Consider the following 20377-nt stretch of genomic DNA (forward strand, 5'->3'; position numbering starts at 1 on the left):
GAGGTCCTGCCCTTTAACTTAGCACCTAACTCCCTGAACACCCTATGCAGAAACTCATCACTCATCCTACCCATGTCATTGGTACCTACATGGATCATGGCTCCTGGCTGTTCACCCTCTCACTTAAAAAGGCTGAGGACTTGATCTGAGATATATCAGTCCCAAGCACCTGGGAGGCAACATACCATATAACAATTACAGCATGGAAACAGGCCATCTCGGCCGTTCTAGTCTGTGCCGACGCTTACACTCACCTAGTCTCACTGGCCCGCACTCAGCCCATAACCCTCCATTCTTTTCCTGTCCATATACCTATCCAATTTTACTTTAAATGACAATACCGAACCTGCCTCTACCACTTCTACTGGAAGTTCATTCCACACAGCTACCACTCTCTGAGTAAAGAAATTCCCCCTCATGTTACCCCCAAACTTTTGCCCCCTAACTCTCAAATCATGTCCTCAATTCCCTTCTGGGAATCTCTTTCTCGCCCACAGAATCTCCTGTCCGTTCACCAAACTAATGACCCCTATAACCACAGCGAGTCTCTTCTTCCCACTTCCCTTTCTGAGTCACAGAGGCAGACTCAGTGCCAGAGACCCAACCAGTGACTTTCCTGTTAGGTCATTCCCCCCCCTCCCCAGCAGTATCCAAAGTAATATACCTATTGTTGAGGGGGGCGTGGCCAAAGGGTATTCTTCACTGGCTCCTTAACCCCTTTTCCCTTCCTGACTGTCACCCAGTTGCCTGTGTCTTGTACCTTAGGTGTAACTACCTCGCTGTATGTCTATCACTCCTCAGCCTCTCAAACGATCCAGATTTCATCCAGTTCCAGCTCCACGTCCTTATTGCAGTTTGTGAGAAGCTGCAGCTGGATGCACTTCTCGCAGTTGTAGTTGTATATTTTGAATGTATCTACAATCATTTTGAATGTTGCAATCAAAACAAAGATTAAGAGGATGCAATTATCAGGAGCATTGTATGAAGGCAGTCCATTATCTGCACCACATATTTGCACTGATTTTATTCATTTACAGTCAATCAGAAAACATGACAGCATTCACTGGGTGAATTGCTCCGTCAGTAACTATTGGAACTAATATGCTGTTTTATCACATTGTAGTAGTATTAGTAGAGTTCTAATTTGTTCCGTATTTCATTTAAATACATAATTTGTGATTCTGTTAAATGGCAGTTTGTCTTTTTGTACCTTATGGAATTGCCATTGACAATCATATGCATATTCTTTAATGTGTGTAAGTCACTGATGTTGTTTAGTGTATATTTGCAGATTGTGAACATCACTGGCAAGGGTGATATTTACTTCTCCCAGATGATAAGAGATCACTTTACGTTATCACAATATGCTGGTACTTCCACTCTGTTGCTGCATACTGTTGTAACAGGACTTTTAACCCAAAATATTTACACTCATCTACCAAATGTTGCTGTTATTGTTGCATAACGATTGGCATACTAGCATAGCCAGTTTCAGAACTACAATTTGAACACAAAATCCAAAACTTATTGGCCAAGTTTCATTAGCCATCTTTTGATTGTGCTCTGCACTGGACACTCTATGGAAGAAGTTGTTGAAATCCCCACACAAGGGAATCTATCCAATCCACCAACTCAGTGATTTCACTGAGTACTGGAGGACCACTGGGGGAGCGGGTTGAGAAGAAGAAATGATAATGTTGAGGTTTCTTTAATCATTTGTGGTTTATGAGGGGTATTTTTTTTTTAATTGTTGGATCACTAGACATTTTAAATATCGGTTTGTTTTAATTTTCAAATATCTTTTAAAATTTACCAAGTATGCCAAAATTAAAGATCTAAAATCAATAACATGGAATCTTAAAAATCACCAGAGATTACACAAGAGAACCTAGATTCAACAGGTAAAGACATTTGTATGATTTAATTACATAAACAAGTGAAAATAATAGGAGGAACATGAAACAATGCAGATTATCTTTTGATGTGAATACTTACCTTGACTTAGGCTATAACGTCCATGGTTATAGGAATCAGACTGAGAACTTTTTTCTCTGATTTCTTTAAGTACAGGCATGTGAAGCACAGGACTGTACTCTGTTTGCAACTTCACATTCATCTTGAGCTTGTAACTGATCAATTACAAAAGAAACAAAACAGCAAAATCATACAAATTTCATCAGTCTCCATAGCACTTATCCAATAGCATATCAGCAATGGCTTTGAATAAACAGAATGCAATTTACAGTAAGTCATGAAATTCCCATTTTCTTTTACGATAATGCAGATACCATTTTACATCTAAGCTACATGAATTTTGGGGTGTGCAGGGAGGGGTAGCACCTCTGGTGAAGCTCACTCATCCTTGGTCACCACAGGACACTCAGCTCTCACCTGTAGAAGCAAGTAGCTGTTTACACGTGACAGCAACCACACCCCAGTACACTGCTTCGACAGCTGGGCTGAAAAAGGTGAGGGTAGCCGGCAACCTCATACCCCAATGAAGCAGGGACATGCCTGCCTTAGCATGCAACGTCAGCTCTGGCAGACTGGGTGGATGAGATCTACAGTGAGATCCAATTGCCAGGAAGTGATACGACAATGCTCTGTGGAGAGCAAAGGACACAGAAGACATCATCGTGGTCATTACTGCTACCAAGGAAGACCCCAGTTTGTGATGCTTATTCATACCACTCGACCCAGACTTCTGAGGTTGAGAGAGCAAAAATACCCAAGTACAACAGCTTTTCCACTTTAAAAACCTCATTGTTGAGACATGATGAATTCTGGCTTAAATTGTGATAAGCCAAATTTCCAATTTTTTCCCAATCAGGGGAAGGGGGAAGAGAACCTTAATCCTCTCCTGCCTGTAACCCACCTACTCCCTTCACTGAATTTTACTCAAATTCCTTTTCCTTAATTATCCTTTTACTCTATGTAAAATATTCCAATTATATTTAACAAAGAAATTAAAGACCAAAAAATATTTTAACGACACATTTAACTGTCATTATTTTTATATTACCTGAATTAAAATGTTAAATATACTAAAGCACTGAAGAAATACTTTGCATCAATCTTCACTGCAGAAGACACAAGCAGTATGCTGGAAGTTCTGTAGTCATGGAGTGTGAAGTTACCATTACCAGACAGAAGGTTCCTGGGAAACTTGGGAAGGTAGATAAGTCACCTGGACCAGATGGTGTACACCCCAAGGTACTGAACGAGGTGGCTGAAGAGATTGAGGAGGCATTAGTAATAATATTTCAAAAATGACTAGATTCTGGAATGGCTCTGGAAGAATGGAAAATTGCAAATGTCACTCCACTCAAGAAGGGAGAGAGGTAGAAGAAAGGAAATTAAAGGTTTTTAGTCTGAACTCAGTGGCTGGGAAGATGTTAAAGTTGATTAATAAGGATGAGGTCAAATGATAAAATAGGTATAGTCAGCATGGTTTCCTTAAGGGAAAATCTGACCTGACAAATTTGTTAAAATACAAACTCCATTTCCAGAAAAGTTGGGATATTTTCCAAAATGCAATAAAAACAAATATATGTGATAAGTTAATTCACATGAACCCTTATTTAACTGACAAAAGTACAAAGAAAAGATTTTCAAGTTTTACTGACCAACTTAATTGTATTTTGTAAATATACACAAATTTAGAATTTGATGGCTGCAACACACTCAACAAAAGTTGGGACAGAGTTAAAATAAGATTGAAAAGTACACAGAATATTCAAGTAACATCGGTTTGGAAGACTCCACATTAAGCAGGCTAATTGGTAGCAGGTGAGGTATCATGACTGAGTATAAAAGTAGCGTCCATCAAAGGCTCAGTCTTTGCAAGCAAGGATGGGTCGTGGCTCACTCCTTTGTGCCAAAATTCGTGAGAGAATTGTTAGTCAACTCAAAAGGAACATTTCCCAACGCAAGATTGCAGGGAGTTTAGGTATTTCAACATCTACAGTACATAATATTGTGAAAAGATTCAGAGAATTCAGAGACATCTCAGTGTGTAAAGGGCAAGGTCGGAAACCACTGTTGAATGCGCATGATCTTCGAGCCCTCAAGCGGCACTGCCTAAGAAACCGTCATGCTACTGTGACAATTATAGCCACCTGGGCTCGGGAGTACTTCGGAAAACCATTGTCACCTAACACAGTCCGTCGCTGCATCCAGAAATGCAACTTGAAACTGTATTATGCAAGGAGGAAGCCATACATCAACTCTATGCAGAAATGCCAGTGAGTTCTCTGGGCCTGAGCTCATCTCAGATGGACCGAAAGACTGTGGAACCATGTGCTGTGGTCAGATGAGTCCACGTATCAGCTAGTTTTCGGAAAAAATGGGCATCGAGTTCTCCGTGCCAAAGATGAAAACGACCATCCTGATTGTTATCAGCAAAAGGTACAAAAGCCTGCATCTGTGATGGTATGGGGGTGCATCAGTGCCCAAAGCATGGGTGAGTTGCATGTATGTGAAGGTACCATTGACTCTGAGGCGTATATTAGGATTTTAGAGAGACATATGTTGCCATCAAGGCGACGTCTCTTCCATGCTTATTTCAGCAGGACAATAGCAGACCACATTCTGCACGGGATACAACAGCGTGTGCTTGACTGGCCTGCTGCCAGTCCAGATCGATCTCCTATTGAAAATGTATGGCGCATCATTAAGAGGAGAATCAGACTACGGAGACCACGGACTGTAGAGCAGCTGAAGTCTTATATCAAGCAAGAATGGACCAAATTTCCAATTGCAAATCTAATACAATTAGTCTCCTCAGTTCCAAAACGATTAAAAAGTGTTATTAAAAGGAAAGGTGATGTAACACAATGGTAAACATGCCTCTGTCCCAAGTTTTGTTGAGCGTGTTGCAGCCATCAAATTCTAAATTTGTGTATATTTACAAAATACAATTAAGTTGGTCAGTAAAACTATTGAAAATCTTTTCTTTGTACTTTTGTCAGTTAAATAAAGGTTCACATGAATTAACATATCACAGATTTTTGTCTTTATTGCATTTTGGAAAATATCCCAACTTTTCTGGAAATGGGGTTTGTACTTTGAAAAATTAACAAGCAGGACAGACAATGGAGAATCAGTTGATGTTGTGAGATTTGATTTTCAGTAGACCTTTGACAAGGTGCCACATATGAGGCTGCTTAACAAGCTGTAATGGTATTACAGGAAAGATTCTAGCATGGATAAAGCAGTGGCTGATTGGCAGGAGGCAAAGAGCAGGAATAAATGGTGCCTTTTCTGGTTGGCTGCCACAGGGGTCTGTGTTGGGACCGATTCTTTTTACATTATGTCAATGATTTGGATGATGGAATTTATGGCTTTGTTGCAAAGTTTGCGAAGATAGGTGGAGGGGTAGGTAGTTTTGAGGAAATGGAGAGGCTACAGTAACATTTAGACAGATTAGGAGAGCCTTTAAAGAAGTGCCAGATGGAATAGTGTTGGGAAGTGTATGGTCATGCACTTTGGTAAAAGAAAGGGTTGACTACTTTCTAAATGGAGAGAAAATACAAGGAACTGAGATGCAAAGGTATTGCTGAGTTCTGATCATTTGGACTGTGTAAGTATTTATTATGCATGAGCACTCTCCCAGCTATGTGCGTGCACGTGGGAGGTGAAAGCTGAAATTGTGGGATGCAAAGGTCCTCAAGTAGTGAAGGTAAACATTGAAAGTAAAGTTGCTTAAACAAAAGAATAACAGGTCCTGGTTGTTTGGCCATTAACAGTGGTAGCAGAGGATGGTTTCCAATTATAGGATCCCACTGGCATTTAATGAGTGCAAGCCTCATGAAGGTTGGGGAAATAAAACTGGAATATGGACTCATGTTATGGAACTGGAGAAGATGAAGCAAGCCTTGGCTGTTGCATTGTCACTTTCAGGAAGAATGAGAGACTGCAATGGGAATTTCAGTGGAAGACTTGAACAAAGATGATGGTATGAATACGCTAATAAACACATGTCACTCAGTTTTCCTGAAGGAAGAATAGGATCAGATTTATGAGGTATATTCACACTTTGACAAAATTTATAGAGACAGATCTAAAAAATATGGCTGATTATGTTATTGATTTTGAACAAAAGTAGTTGCATGTGTAAATAAAAAATGGAATTTACGAATTGTTGGATATTATGTGTCTAGACATAAAGGACAGGCAACTGGTGTTAACTGCATGCACAAAACTTACATTTGCATCTATGAAATCAGTACTGAAGAGGATTTTTGGAGAAAAGGCCACTAAGACAACAGACAGAATTAACCTGAGTCAGGAAATGGCATACTTCACTGAGCAGAAACAAAAGTATAGCAGGTGTAGATCCCAGAGGGACCAGACAAGGGTATCATTACCTGGCACAAATCCAATAAACAAGTACAGTAGGAGATCGAAACGTTGTGGTATGTCATGTTTACTCAGAGAATGGTGAGTGCGTGGAATGAGCTGCCAGCAACAGCGGTGGAGGCGGATACAATAGGGTCTTTTAAGAGACTTTTGGATAGGTACATGGAGCTTAGTAAAATAGAAGGCTATGGGTAAGCCTAGTAATTTCTAAGGTAGGGACACGTTTGGCTCAACTTTGTGGGCCGAAGGGCCTGTATTGTGCTGTAGGTTTTCTATGTTTCTATGTATTTACCACTGGGCCAGAAACTGTCCTTGGAGAACCAAACAAGTGAGGCTAACTGAGGAAATAACAAATCTGAAGATGTAGAAGAGTGCCATATCACATTATTTGTGAAGGAATCACTTACTAATGTAGAGAATTTGATGACCGAATCTCTAGGAACTGTTATTGATACAGCATGTACACATAAAGTGCGTAGAGAAAAATAGCTTAAAAGCTATGTAAGTGAACAAAACCAGAATGAAGTGCAGAAGCTGATGAACATAGATACATCCAGTAACAAAGCACTCAAACTTGGAGATGGGAAGATTGTACATTCCACCCGGAGTGAAAATTCCCATACAAATAGGGCAGACAAAATGTTACATTGAAACAGAGATGGTACCAGTGAACATTCCATTGCTCTCGAGTAAACCTCTCTAAAGAAAGCAGAAGCTGTACTGGATATGGAGAATGACCAGACAACAATGATTCAATACCAGTGTCTCTGGAGCTCACCAGCTCAGGACATTACTGTGAACAGTCTAGATAAAGACACTACTGAGAACTGATGTGAGAATGTAGTACTAACTGTCCTCCAAGCTCAGCTGATTGAATCAAAGAAGTGCCAAAATGCTGGCATTGCATCACTGGAATATGCAAAGAGGCTACGAAGAAGCAACAGAAAGACATGGAGCTCTTAACTCAGCACTTTGAATAGAAGGCATCTGCCTAGGTTAAACTGGAAAAGACCAAGAACCGTTTGAAGCAACGGATGAACGATGTAATTGTGGGCCTGAGCTACCTATGGCAGATTGTTTCTGATCTTGAAAAGAAACAGAGGAAACGATCAGTTGCTGGATGAGGAAAAAAAAATCACTTCCTTAAAGAACACAGAGAAGCAGGAGCAGGCACAGGCTGAAGCACGCGAGAACTTTGTCACTGATTTGTGCCCTAGAGAAGGCAATAGAACAGAAGGAAGAGAATCAATCAGCTGCTGTGTGCAAAGATGGAAGACCTCATCAGCTCGTTTTTTCCAAAAGCTAGCTGAAATGTGGACTCATCTGACCACAGCACATGGTTCCACAGTCTTTTGGTCCATCTGAAATGAGCTCGGGCCCACAGAACTCGCCGGTGTTTCTGCATAGAGTTGATGTATGGCTTCCTCCTTGCATAATACAGTATCAAGTTGCATTTCTAGATGCAGCGACAGACTGTGTTTAGTGACAATGCTTTCCTGAAGTACTCCCGAGCCCAGGTGGCTATAATTGTCATAGTAGCATGACGGCTTCTTAGGCAGTGCCGCCTGAGGGCTCGAAGATCACGCGCAATCAACAGTGGTTTCCGACCTTGCCCTTTACGCACTGAGATGTCTCTGAATTCTCTGAATCTTTTCACAGTATTATGTACTGTAGATGTTGATAGACCTAAATTCTCTGCAATCTTGTGTTGGGAAATGTTCCTTTTGAACTGACTAACAATTCTCTCATGAATTTTGGCACAAAGGAGTGAGCCACAACCCATCCTTGCTTGCAAAGACTGAGCCTTTGATGGATGCTATTTTTATACCCAGTCATGATAACTCACCTGCTACCAATTAGCCTGCTTAATGTGGAGTCTTCCAAACCGGTGTTACTTGAATATTCTGTGCACTTTTCAATCTTATTTTAACTCTGTCCCAACTTCTGTTGAGTGTGTTGCAGCCATCAAATTCTAAATTTGTGTATATTTACAAAATGCAATTAAGTTGGTCAGTAATACTATTGAAAATCTTTTCTTTGTACTTTTGTCAGTTAAATAAAGGTTCACGTGAATTAACGTATCACATATTTTTGTTTTTATTGCATTTTGGAAAATATCCCAACTTTTCTGGAAATGGGGTTTGTACAATTGTGTTATTAGTTTAGGCAGTTTGTGTTTTTCTATTATTGTGTCTCAATGACAATCAGACCACATGTTATGAGACATTAATGCAGAAAACCAGGTAATTGCAAAGGGTTCACAAACTTTTTCTTGAAATTGTAAATGTTTCTCCAGGACATTAATGTCTCTCTATATGGGCTGAGCTCAGAAAGGGTTCAGGCTTGTTGTATATAACAATATAATCTGCCACATCAAATTGAATATGGCTTGCACAGATGTACGCATTAATTCCAGCAACCTAGATTAACCCATGGTAAACGGAAACAATGTCGCTCCAATTGTGAAAAATTTCCATATTTTAAACACCAGTGATAAAAAGTTTTTAACATGACAGCAATACAGTCAAGGGCTTTTCATCATAGAAATGCACTCAAGATCCGTCTATGACACTCCTACAGAGAATGCACTTACCTTTTCTCATCAACCGCAATAGGCTTTGCATGATCACTAACAAACATGTCATGAGTTCGCTTCAGTGATCTGAACACCAGTGTGTGTACTGAGTGTTTCTGCACTTCCTAATAAGAAAAATAAATTCCTTTAATTGAAATTTATGAATCAACACTGAACAATGTACACCATTCAAAAATGTGTCTTATAAATACAATGCATTATTAACATTGATGGTATGGGTTTAAATGAAGTGATGAATTCAAACAATGGTATCTCCTTTCTGGATCCATTAATTTAACTTCCAAAAATGCATCACTTCACACTTGTAAATTTCTATTTGCCATTCCCTTGCTCACTTTTCCAGTTAGCCCATGATATAGGAGCTGAATTATGCAATTTGGCCCAACAATTATGTTTCACCATTCAATCAGGCCTGATTTTTTGGACTCCATTCTGCTGCCTTCTCCCTGTAACCCCTTAGCAATCAAAAACCTATCTATCTCTACCTTAGACACAGCCCTAACTTGGCCCCGATAGCCGTCAGTGGCAACAAATTCCACTGATTCACCACCATCTGGTGGAAGAAATTTCTTAACATCTCAGAAATATTCTCCCTATGTTCACTCTATCCAGGTCTATCAGGATCCAATAGATTTTAATGAGAAACAATCCTTGCCCCCACACCAGTACAAACACAGCTTTTAAAAAACCTTTTGTTTGTTCTTTGCTTTTGTAACACTTAATAAAATGGCTGTAGCCACATTTTATGCCTCATTCTTGACTTCAGAAGAACCCCTGGATCAAAATAACAGTGCATTATCACTCTATTATTTGGTGGCATCCGTTAGTCTCGCGAGACCATGGATCTGCGCCTGAAATGGTTTCCAGGGCGCAGGCCTGGGCAAGGTTGTATGGAAGACTAACAGTTGCCCATGCAACAAGTCTCCCCTCTCCACACCACTGATGTCGTCTAAGGGAAGGGTAAGAGCCAATACAGCTTGGTACCAGGGTCATCGCAGGAGTTGCCAGAACGAGGTTGAAGGCAATGTCAGACTGCCTTAGGGACTCCAGCTCCAGATTTGTCCTGAGGACTCTTATCATTTATGACTCTAAGAAACAGTGGGTCGATGAGGTAAGGGATTGTAGACATTTCAAGTTATGACTGCATAATCACTCGTTTTTTGATTCCCTTTCTATATTTCAAAGCCTTACCCCTGCAATCTCACTAAGACTGAGTCTTCTCTGTATGAACCAAGAGATCTGCAATCTGCTAAGGCGGGGGGGGGGGGGGGGGGCGGTTTAAGTACACCTGAAATGTAGGACCCTAAGACATCCCACCCCCTCCCCTGTCTTCATCCTGGCTAATGTACAGATACTGGAAAATAAAACTGCAAACCTCAGTACCAGAGAGACATCACAGAAACATGGTTCAACCCCACATTCCAACCTGGGGGCTTCACTTTCCATGCACAGATTGAACAGTGGCATTTATTACATGGTTAATTCTTGTGGTGTAGTCCTGTTCCCCTCAACCTGGAACACCAGTGGTTAAATGTTGCTTGTTCTCCCTGTCAAGGGGGTTCTCCTCCCTGTCCTGGTAGCAATGCACACTCCCACCCTTGGCTGACAGCAAGCTGGGACTGGAGCTGAGCAATGATCAACAATCACAAGGAAGCACGTCGATCATCATGGGGGGCCTTAATCATGCTAGCTTGAAACAGTACCCTGACCAACTGACACCAACAATTCACCTGTGGGACCAGAGAATTTAAGATCACTGTACATCTCTAACACGCCAATCCAGTCCCACACCTTGGCAAGCTTGATCACCTCCTCCCAGCACATATGCAAAGACTAAGGGCCACAATACCAATGGTGAGGAGGGCAAAGGTATATTCAAGGAAGACAGAGAAGAATTTACAGGATTGGTGGACTGGATCATATTCAGGGATTCATCTTTGAATCCAAATGAATATGCTACAGCCATCGCTAACTTCATCAAGAACTGTGAGGATGTGTATGCACCTTCCAAAAATACCAAATCTTCCCAAACCAGAGAAGCCTTGGAAGAACTAGGAAATTTACAGTCTGTGATGTTGAATGCTGACAATACAAAATCTACAAGAACTGCAGGTATGACATCGTGAGAGTGAAGAGGTAAGCCCAAGTGAATCTAGATACAGAATTGAATGTGTGGTTGGGTTGACACACCATTTCTTCAGTAAGGCAAAACTCCAGTCACCAATATGCACACTTTGAATAAATGCAGTGTTTGTAAAAAACTACATCTGGTGACACTATAATTCCTGTCTTAGCCAATGTTAGAACATCCTTTGAAAAACAGAACCCTCAAGTCGTCAAGCCCATCTACTGAAAAGCTGTGCTGAGCAACTAGCTGTAGTGTTCGAAGCTACCTTCAATCTCTCAATGCTTTCGCCTGAGATTCCCACCTGATGAAGGCCAGTATGCTAACCCACTTTCTTCACCAACCTATCTACTTGTGTAGTCACTTCCAGCCAAATGTGCATTCTTCCTCCCAGTTCCCTCTGTTCTACACTTATCAGTGCCCTATCATTCACTCCATGGGTCCTACATTGGTTTGATTGCCCAAAAGGCCACACCTCTTACTTATCTAAGCTGAAATTCATTTGCCATTCTTCAACCCATCTCCTTAACTGATCAAGATCTCTTTGCAAGTTTTTGTAACCTGCTTCACTATCAACAGGTCATGCTAATTTAGTACATCAGAAAAATTGATAATTATGCCACGTACATCTAAATCATTTACATAAAAAGTGAATAACAAAGATCCCAACCATGTCTCCTAGGGTGTTCCACTAACCACAGGCCTCCAGTTGGAGAATCAACCTTCAACTATCATCCTCTGCTTTCTATCATCAAAACAATTCTGAACCCATCTCACTAGCTTCTTCTGAATTCCATGCGACCTAACCTTCCAGATCAGCCTGCCACATGGGACCTTGTCAAAGGCCTTACTAAAGTCCACTGTCCCACCTTCATCTAGATTCTTTGACATCTCTTTGAAAAACCCCAAGATTTGAAAGACTTCACCAACCATGCATAAATGCTGACTATTTCTGTTCAGGTCTTGACTATCCAAGTGAAGAACATCTTTTCCCTCAAAATCACCTCCAGTATCTTCCCTACAACTGAAGCCAGTAATGCCCAGTTCTTTCTTCACTACCATCATTAAACAGTGGGACATTAGCCTGCCTGCAGATTTCTGCAACTTCACCAGTGACTAACAATGAAGCATTGGTGCCAGTGACAGAGGTAGGAAGTGACAAGGTTCTGCAAAGTGAGTTCAGGGAGTTAGTTGCGAAGTTAAAGAGCAGGGCCTCCAGGATTATGATCTCAGGATAGCTAGCTGAGCCACACGCTAGACCAGATTATACAGTCTAACACATGTATAAGGAATTGGTGAAAGAGGGAAGGCATCAGATTTTTGGATCTCTTCTAGGAAAAGTTCCAGAAGAGATTATTTGCACTTCAATGAGAGGGACCTTCCTAGTGAGAAGGTTTGTTAGTGCTGCACAGTGGGGTTAAACTAGTATTGAAGGGGAATGGGAACTAGAGTGCCAAAACAGATATTGGAGAGGTTGTGGAGAAAGATGTTGTAAGACCACAAAGTCAGGAATCAAAAGGTTCAGCATGGTGCGACTAATATCCTGAGCTGCATATAGTTTAATGCAAGTAGTATTGTTAGAGACAAATGAACTCAGGGCATGGATCAACATATAGAATTACTTTATCGTAGCCATTAGTGAGACGGCTGCAGGAGCAGCAGGACTCGCAGCTCAATAGTCCTTGTTTTGACGCAAAAGAGCAGGAGGGATGAAAGGAGGATGGTTGACTTTACTAGTCAGGGAAAATATCACGGCAGTGCTCAGTCAGAAATGGAAAAGTGTGTCTTCATGGGTGGAACTGAGTAATAAAAAAGGTATGACCATGTTAATGGGCTATATTATAGATCACCCAACAATACATGGGATTTAGAGGAACAATTTTCCAGAGAGATCACAGACTGCGGAGGAAACAAGAGTACATAATTTTAACTTTCCACATATTGACGGGGACTCCCATACTGTAAAAGGACTAGATTGGATGGAGCTTGCCAAATGCATTCAGGAAAGTTTCCTTAATCAATACATTGAGGTCCCAGTGAGAGTGTGCAATATTTCATCTCCTATTAAGGAATGAGACAGGCCAGGTGACAAAAGTTTGTGCAGGGGAACACTCTTCATTTACTGATCACTTATTCCATTAATTTCGAGGTAAATATGCAAAAAGACAGATCTGATCCATGGGTTGAGATTCTAATTTGGAGGAAGGACAATTTTGTTGGTAACAGAAAGGATCCACAAGTGTAGATTGGGGCAGGCTGCTTTCTGGTAAAAGTGTACTCGGTAAGTGGGAGGCCTTCAAAAGTGAAATTTTGAGAGTACAAAACTTGTATGTGCCTGTCAAAATAAAAGGTAAAGATAACAAGTTTAGGGAGCCTTGGTTTTCAAGAGTCATTGAGGTCCTGATTAAGCAGAAGACTGAGGTGCTTATAGGCAGGTAGGAACAAATAGGTACTTATGAAGTATAAGAAATGAGAGAACACTTAAGAAATCAGGAGGGCTAAAAGAAATCATGTTTCCCTAACAAACATGGTGAATCCTCAGGGATTCTACAGTTATGCTAGAGCAAAAGGATTGCAAAGGACAAAATTGGTCCTCTGGAAGATCAGAATGGTAATCCCTGTGTGGAGCCAAAATAGTTGGGGAAGATTACAAGTGGACTTTTTCCATCTGCATTTACTGGAATACAGACACAGACTGTATAGAAGTGAAGCACAGCAGCAGTGGGGTCATGAACCCTATACAGACTACAGAGGAGGAGGTGTTTGCTGGCTTGAGGCAAATTATGATGGACAAATCCACAGGGCCTGACAAAGTGCTCCCTCAGCCCCTGTGAGTAGCAAGTGCAGAAATTGCAGGGTCCTAGATATTTAAATCATCCATAGTGACAGGTGAGGCAACGGAGGGCTGGAGGATAACTAATGCTGTCTAAGGAAGGCTCATAAAAATAAACCAGCAATTATTGGCCAGTGAGGCTGTCATTAGCAGTAGGAAAGTTATTAGAAGTATTCTAAGTGACTGGACATATGACTATTTGGATAGATATGGACTGATTAGTGATGGTCAGGATGCCTTTGTGCACAGTAGGTCATGTCCATACAATCTGTTAAGTTTTTTGAGGAAATTACCAAGAAAGTTGATGAAGGCAAAGCAGTGGATGTTGTCTACATGGACTTTAGTATGGCATTTAACCAAGTCTCACATGGTTGGTCAAGAAGGTTAAGTCCCTTGGCATTCAAGATGAAATAGTAAACTGGATTAGATATTGGCTTTAAGGGAGAAACCAGACAGTGGTTGTACAAACCCCATTTCCAGAAAAGTTGGGATATTTTCCAAAGTGCAATGAAAACAAAAATCTGTGATATGTTAATTCACGTAATTAACTGACAAAAGCACAAAGAAAAGATTTTCAATAGTTTTACTGACCAACTTAATTGTATTTTGTAAATATACACAAATTTAGAATTTGATGGCTCCAACACACTCAACAAAAGTTAGGACAGAGGCATGTTTACCATTGTGTTACATCACCTTTCCTTTTAATAACACTTTTTAATCATTTTGGAACTGAGGAAAATAATCGTAGTAGATTTGCAATTGAAAATTTGGTCCATTCTTGCTTGATATAAGACTTCAGCTGCTCAACAGTCCGTTGTCTCCGTTGTCTGATTCTCCTCTTCATGATGCGCCATACATTTTCAATAGGAGATCGATCTGGACTGGCAGCAGGCCAGTCATGCACTCGCACTCTGTGTCTACAAAGCCACGCTGTTGTAGCCCATGCAGAATGTGGTCTGGCATTGTCCTGCTGAAATAAGCATGGACGTCCCGGGAAGAGACGTCGCCTTGATGGCAACATATGTCTCTCTAAAATCCTAATATATGCCTCAGAGTCAATGGTACCTTCACATACATGCAACTCACCCATGCCGTGGGCACTGATGCACCCCCATACCATCACAGATGCTGGCTTTTGCACCTTTCACTGATAACAATCAGGAAAGGTTTTCATCTTTGGCACAGAGAACTCATCGCCCGTTTTTTCCAAAAACTAGCTGAAATGTGGACTCATCTGACCACAGCACATAGTTCCAGTCTTTCGGTCCATCTGAGATGAGCTCGGGCCCAGAGAACTCGCCGGCATTTCTGCATAGAGTTGACGTATGGCTTCCTCCTCGCGTAATACAGTTTCAAGTTGCATTTCCGGATGCAGCGGCGGACTGTGTTAAGTGACAACGGTTTTCCGAAGTACCCCCGAGCCCAGGTGGCTATAATTGTCACAGTAGCATGACGGTTTCTTAGGCAGTGCCGCCTGAGGGCTCGAAGATCACGCGCATTCAACAGTGGTTTCCGACCTTGCCCTTTACGCACTGAGATGTCTCTGAATTCTCTGAATCTTTTCACAATATTATGTACTGTAGATGTTGATAGACCTAAATTCTCTGCAATCTTATGTTGGGAAATGTTCCTTTTGAACTGACTAACAACTCTCTCACGAATTTTGGCACAAAGGGGTGAGCCACGACCCATCCTTGCTTGCAAAGACTGAGCCTTTGATGAACGCTACTTTTATACCCAGTCATGATACCTCACCTGCTACCAATTAGCCTGCTTAATGTGGAGTCTTCCAAACCAGTGTTACTTGAATATTCTGAGCACTTTTCAATCTCATTTTAACTCTTGTTGAGTGTGTTGCAGCCATCAAATTCTAAATTTGTGTATATTTACAAAATACAATTAAGTTTGTCAGTAAAACTATTGAAAATCTTTTCTTTGTACTTTTGTCAGTTAAATAAAGGTTCACGTGAATTAATGTATCACAGATTTTTGTTTTTATTGCATTTTGGAAAATATTCCAACTTTTCTCGAAATGGGGTTTGTAGATGGTTGCCTCTCTGAGTGGAGGTCTGTGACTGAGTGATGCAGGGGTCAATGTTATGTCATTGTCATTTGTCATCTATGTCAATGATCTGGATGATAATGTGATTAACTCGGTCATGTAGGGATTCATTACTTCCATTAATTCATCCAGACTATGAAGGATTAAGTTCACCCTTACGTGTTATTTTGTACGTTATTATGTTTTGGGAATGTGGTTTTTTCTGATATTATATATATAATAAACGCACACACACGATGTCACCATTTGTTTGCGGGGTAATAAAGTGTACATTAGAATTACACTGGTGTCGATTTTTGCCAACACTGCTGCAATCAGCAAATTTGTAGATGATACCAAGATTGGGGGGTGTAGGCAACAGTGAGGAAGACTTACTTGGCTTGCAGCAGGATCTGGCCCAGTTGAAAAAAAATGACAAATGAAATTTAATGCAGACAAGTGCAAGGAGTTGAACTTCAGTAGGACCAACCAGGGCAGGTCTTTACACAGTGAACGGTAGGGCACTGAGTAGTGTGGTAGAACAAAGGGATCTGGGAATACAGGTCCACAATTCATTGAAAGTGGTGGCACTGGAAGATAGGGTTGTAAAGAAAGCTTCTGGCACATTGGCCTTTATAACTCAAAGAGCTGAGTACAGGAGATGGGATGCTATGTTGAAGTTGTAGAAGACATTTGTGAGGCCTAGTTTGGATAACTGAATGCAGTTTTGGTCCATTTATCCACAAGAAAGAAGTAAATAAGCTTGAAAGAGTGCAGAGAAAATTTATAAGGATATCACCCAGTCTGGAGCACCTGACTTATGAGGCAACATTAAATAGACTAGGACTTCATTCTTTGTAACGTAAAATTAGAGGTTATTTAGAGGTATATAAAATTATGAATAGTAGGGTAAATTCAAGCAGCCTTTTTCCCACTGAGTTTGGGTGGGACTACAACTCGAGGTCATGGAATATTTATGGGGAACATGAGGGGAAAACTACTTCTCTCAGAGGGTGGTGAAAGTGCCAGCTCAAGCAGTTCCTCTCCACCACCACTTTCCTCTGTCTGCTGGAACTTGTCCTCACTCTCAATATTTACTCTTTGATTCCTCCCACTTCCTTCAAACAAAACGTGTAGCCATGGGCACTCACATGGGTGCTAGCTAAACCTGCCTGTTTGTTGGCTACATGGACAGTCTATGTTCCAAGCCTACACTGGTGTCCATCCCCTACTTTTCCTATGCTACAGCGATGACTGCACTGGTGCTGCTCCCCGCAACCTTGGTGAATTTGTTAGCTTCATCCACTTTGCCTCCAACATCCACCCTGCTCTCAAATTCACCTGGTCATTTCCGACACCTCCACCCTCTTCCTTTTCGACCTTACTGTCTCTATCTCCGGAGACACCTTATCCACTGATGTCTATTACAAATGCCATGGATTCTCACAGCTACCTGGACTACACCTCTTCCCACCCTGTTACTTGTAAAATCCCCTTCACTCAATTTCTCCATCTCAGCCGCATCTGCTGTCAGGATGAGGCTTTTCATTCCAGATAGAAAGGAGATGGCCCCCTTTTTCAAAGAAAGAGGCTTCCCTTCCTCCACTATCAATGCTATCTTCAACCACACCTCTTCCATTCACACACGTCTGGTCTTACTACATCCTACCATCCTCCTGGTAAGATGTACCAGGATAGGGTTCCTCTTGTCCTCCCTTACCACCCCACATCCGTGTCCAGCACGTAATTCTCTGAAACTTCCATCACCACCAACAGGATCCCACCACCAAGCACACCCCTCCCCCCCCCACTTTCTGCTGGGATCACTCCCTAAGTGACACCCTTGTCCATTCGTCCCTCCCATTGACCTCCCTCCTGGCACTTTTTCTTGCAAGCAGAACAAGTGCTACACCTCCTCCATCACTACCGTTCAGGCTCCTGAACAGTCCATCCAGATAAGGTGACACTTCACCTGTGAGTCTGTGAGGTCATTTACTGCGTGCAATGCTCCCAGCATGGCCTCTTGTATACTGGTGAAATTGCTTTGCTGAGCAAAGTCTGCCAGAACCAGCGGGATCTCCCAATGGCCACCCATTCCAATATGTCCATCCATGGTCTCCTCCACTGTCACGATAAGGCTACACACAGGTTGCAGGAACAACATCCTATATTCTATTTGGATATCCTCCACCAGGAACATTGATTTCTCAAGCTTCCAATAATATCCCTCCAATCCCTCCTTCACCATTTCCCATCCCCTTTTCCCTCTCTCACATCTCCTTGTCTGCCTATTGCCTCCCTCTAGTGCTCCTCCACTTTCTTTCTTCAATAGCCTTCTGTCTCTTCCACCAATCAACTTTCCAGTTCTCTCCATTCCTCCCTCCCCGCCCCTTTTTAACTCTACTCCAGTTTTTTTTCTCTAACCCTTCCAAAGGGTTTCAGTCTGATCTACTCCACTTTTTTCCTCTAGCCCTTCCGAAGGATTTCGGCCCAAAATGTCGACTGTACTTTTTTTTCCCGTGGATGCTGCCTGGCCTGCTGACTTCCTCCAGCATTTTGTTGATCAAGTGGCGCATGCAAGCTCTGTTTTCAACGTTTAAGAGAATTTTGTTTGGTATGGGTGCAGGTGGGCGGGAGTTGAAATGGTTCGGCACAGACTAGGGCCTGTTTTTGTGTTGCACTTTTCTATGACTCAATTATTTCTGTGAAGGAAACCTAGTTTCGCATTTTCTTCCCTGGCCTCCCATAAGGGGAACTTGGTCAGAGGATTATAGTAACATACTTCAAGACTGCAAATACCGCCTTCCACGTAATATGTATGCAACACACACAAAATGCTGGTGGAACACAGCAGGCCAGGCAGCATCTATAAGGAGAAGCACGGTCGACGTCTCGGGCCGAGACCCTTCGTCAGGACGTAATATGTATGTTTGAAGACCACACTACTGCCGCACACTCCACCCCTTATACAATGGATGCAATGCTACAAACGGCAGAAACTGACCAAAAATCGGGAAGTCACGGTGTAAAAGCCAACCAACCGCCCCACTCTAATTTTCTATCAATGGGTTACAAAGTTTTTCATAACGCCAGGTTCCGAGACGCCTGGGCGCCAAATGAATCCGACCAACCCCTCACCCAAACCACAGAGGCCCAGACCCGAAGATGTTCAACAACAATCCCACCTCCACCATGGTGCCACTTGCTGACAACCGCCAAAACTCCAGCCGCTTTTGAAAACTGCTGTAAGTCCAGCCAACGCCGTAAGCTTCCTGAGCGAAACTCCGCAAATATCAGCGAGGACCAGAGCTCAGGCCTGAAGCAAGATTCCGCTCGCGTCTCTTCCGCGCCGCACTCCGCCGACAGCGACACTCCCGGCCAGCGGCTGCACGCCACACGTACAGCTCGGAGCTGGGAGGCGAACAACAACAATGCTGTTGTCAATCAGGCTGAGGCGACAGGCGGTTAGGTCCTGTTGAAGTCTCTCAGCCCAGAACGTCGACTGTACTCTTTTCTTTGTACTCAGTGCTGCTCCAGCAATTTGTGTTCCTTCATCTCCCAGTATCTGCATATTTTCTCTTGTTAGGGCCAATCAAACGGGATTTAATAAGTAAAAGAATCAACATAAAACTGATTTTTAGCAAACACCCAAGAGTCTTCATACTGTAAGGTTATTTCTATTTTCCCTTTCCATGGATGTCACCTGATCCACTGAGTTTCTGTCAAATCAACCACTTGTCTATCATAATTTGCCAGAAATACCCGGTGAATTGAATATTTAATTGACAATATCTGATTACCACTGAGCAAATACATTCAATTTCCATTGTCATATTGACACTCATAAGCTGATGATATTGGCCTCAAATCATACTACAACACCAAAACCATACACTCATTAGCTATGCTGAACATAATGTCAAGTTAAATTAATCCCATCAACCAGCACATCCTTCTCAACCACAAGGTAAACTGCAGATGGCTGGGGTCAAAGCAACACGTACAACATGCTGGAGGAATTCAGCAGGTTGGGCAGAATCGGTGGAAATGAGCAGTCAACGTTGGGCCAAGACCCTTCGTCAGAACTGAAGAGGGAGGGGGCAGGGGCCCTATAAAGAAGGTGAGAGGAGTATGGGAAAGAGAAGGCCTGGTGAAAAACCAGTAAGGGGAAAGATTAAGGGGTGAGGGAGGGGATAGGCAGGAAAGGTGAAGAAGGAATGTAAAGGGAGCGGTAGGACCCAGCGGCAGTAATAACAGTCCCGGTCCAGAGAGGGTCAGGATCTCGGTCCGAGCTGGATCTAGAGCTGGGGGTGTCGGAGCCTGTGGCCTTCAAGGCACCAGAACTGAGGTCTGAGTCACATCCTTCTAACCTATGACTGCCTAAATCCCTGTTTAGCATTGATATAATCTGTTTCTACA

General features: G+C 42.1%; 2 protein-coding genes across 3 annotated transcripts in view; one reads left to right on the top strand and one right to left on the bottom strand.

The window, feature by feature from the left end:
- plrg1 (pleiotropic regulator 1) overlaps positions 1-19323 on the bottom strand; it is a 90654-nt gene extending 71331 nt beyond the window's left edge. Inside the window, exons 1-3 of one of the 2 annotated variants that reach the window (XM_059964798.1) lie at positions 19144-19323; positions 8954-9060; positions 1996-2129 (exon numbers count right to left, since the gene is read on the bottom strand). In XM_059964798.1, the coding sequence (XP_059820781.1) occupies positions 1996-2129; positions 8954-9060; positions 19144-19152 (250 nt within the window). In that variant the 5' untranslated portion in view covers positions 19153-19323. The remainder of the gene's footprint in view (positions 1-1995; positions 2130-8953; positions 9061-19143) is intronic. The other variant, XM_059964799.1, reaches the window with a different exon arrangement.
- The window catches only part of fgb (fibrinogen beta chain), a 142332-nt gene that overhangs the window by 41488 nt on the left and 80467 nt on the right, over positions 1-20377 (top strand). The gene's annotated exons all lie outside the window — the stretch shown is intronic.

This window comes from Hypanus sabinus, chromosome 3 (assembly GCF_030144855.1).
Source record: "Hypanus sabinus isolate sHypSab1 chromosome 3, sHypSab1.hap1, whole genome shotgun sequence".
NCBI classification, from domain to species: Eukaryota; Metazoa; Chordata; class Chondrichthyes; order Myliobatiformes; family Dasyatidae; genus Hypanus; species Hypanus sabinus.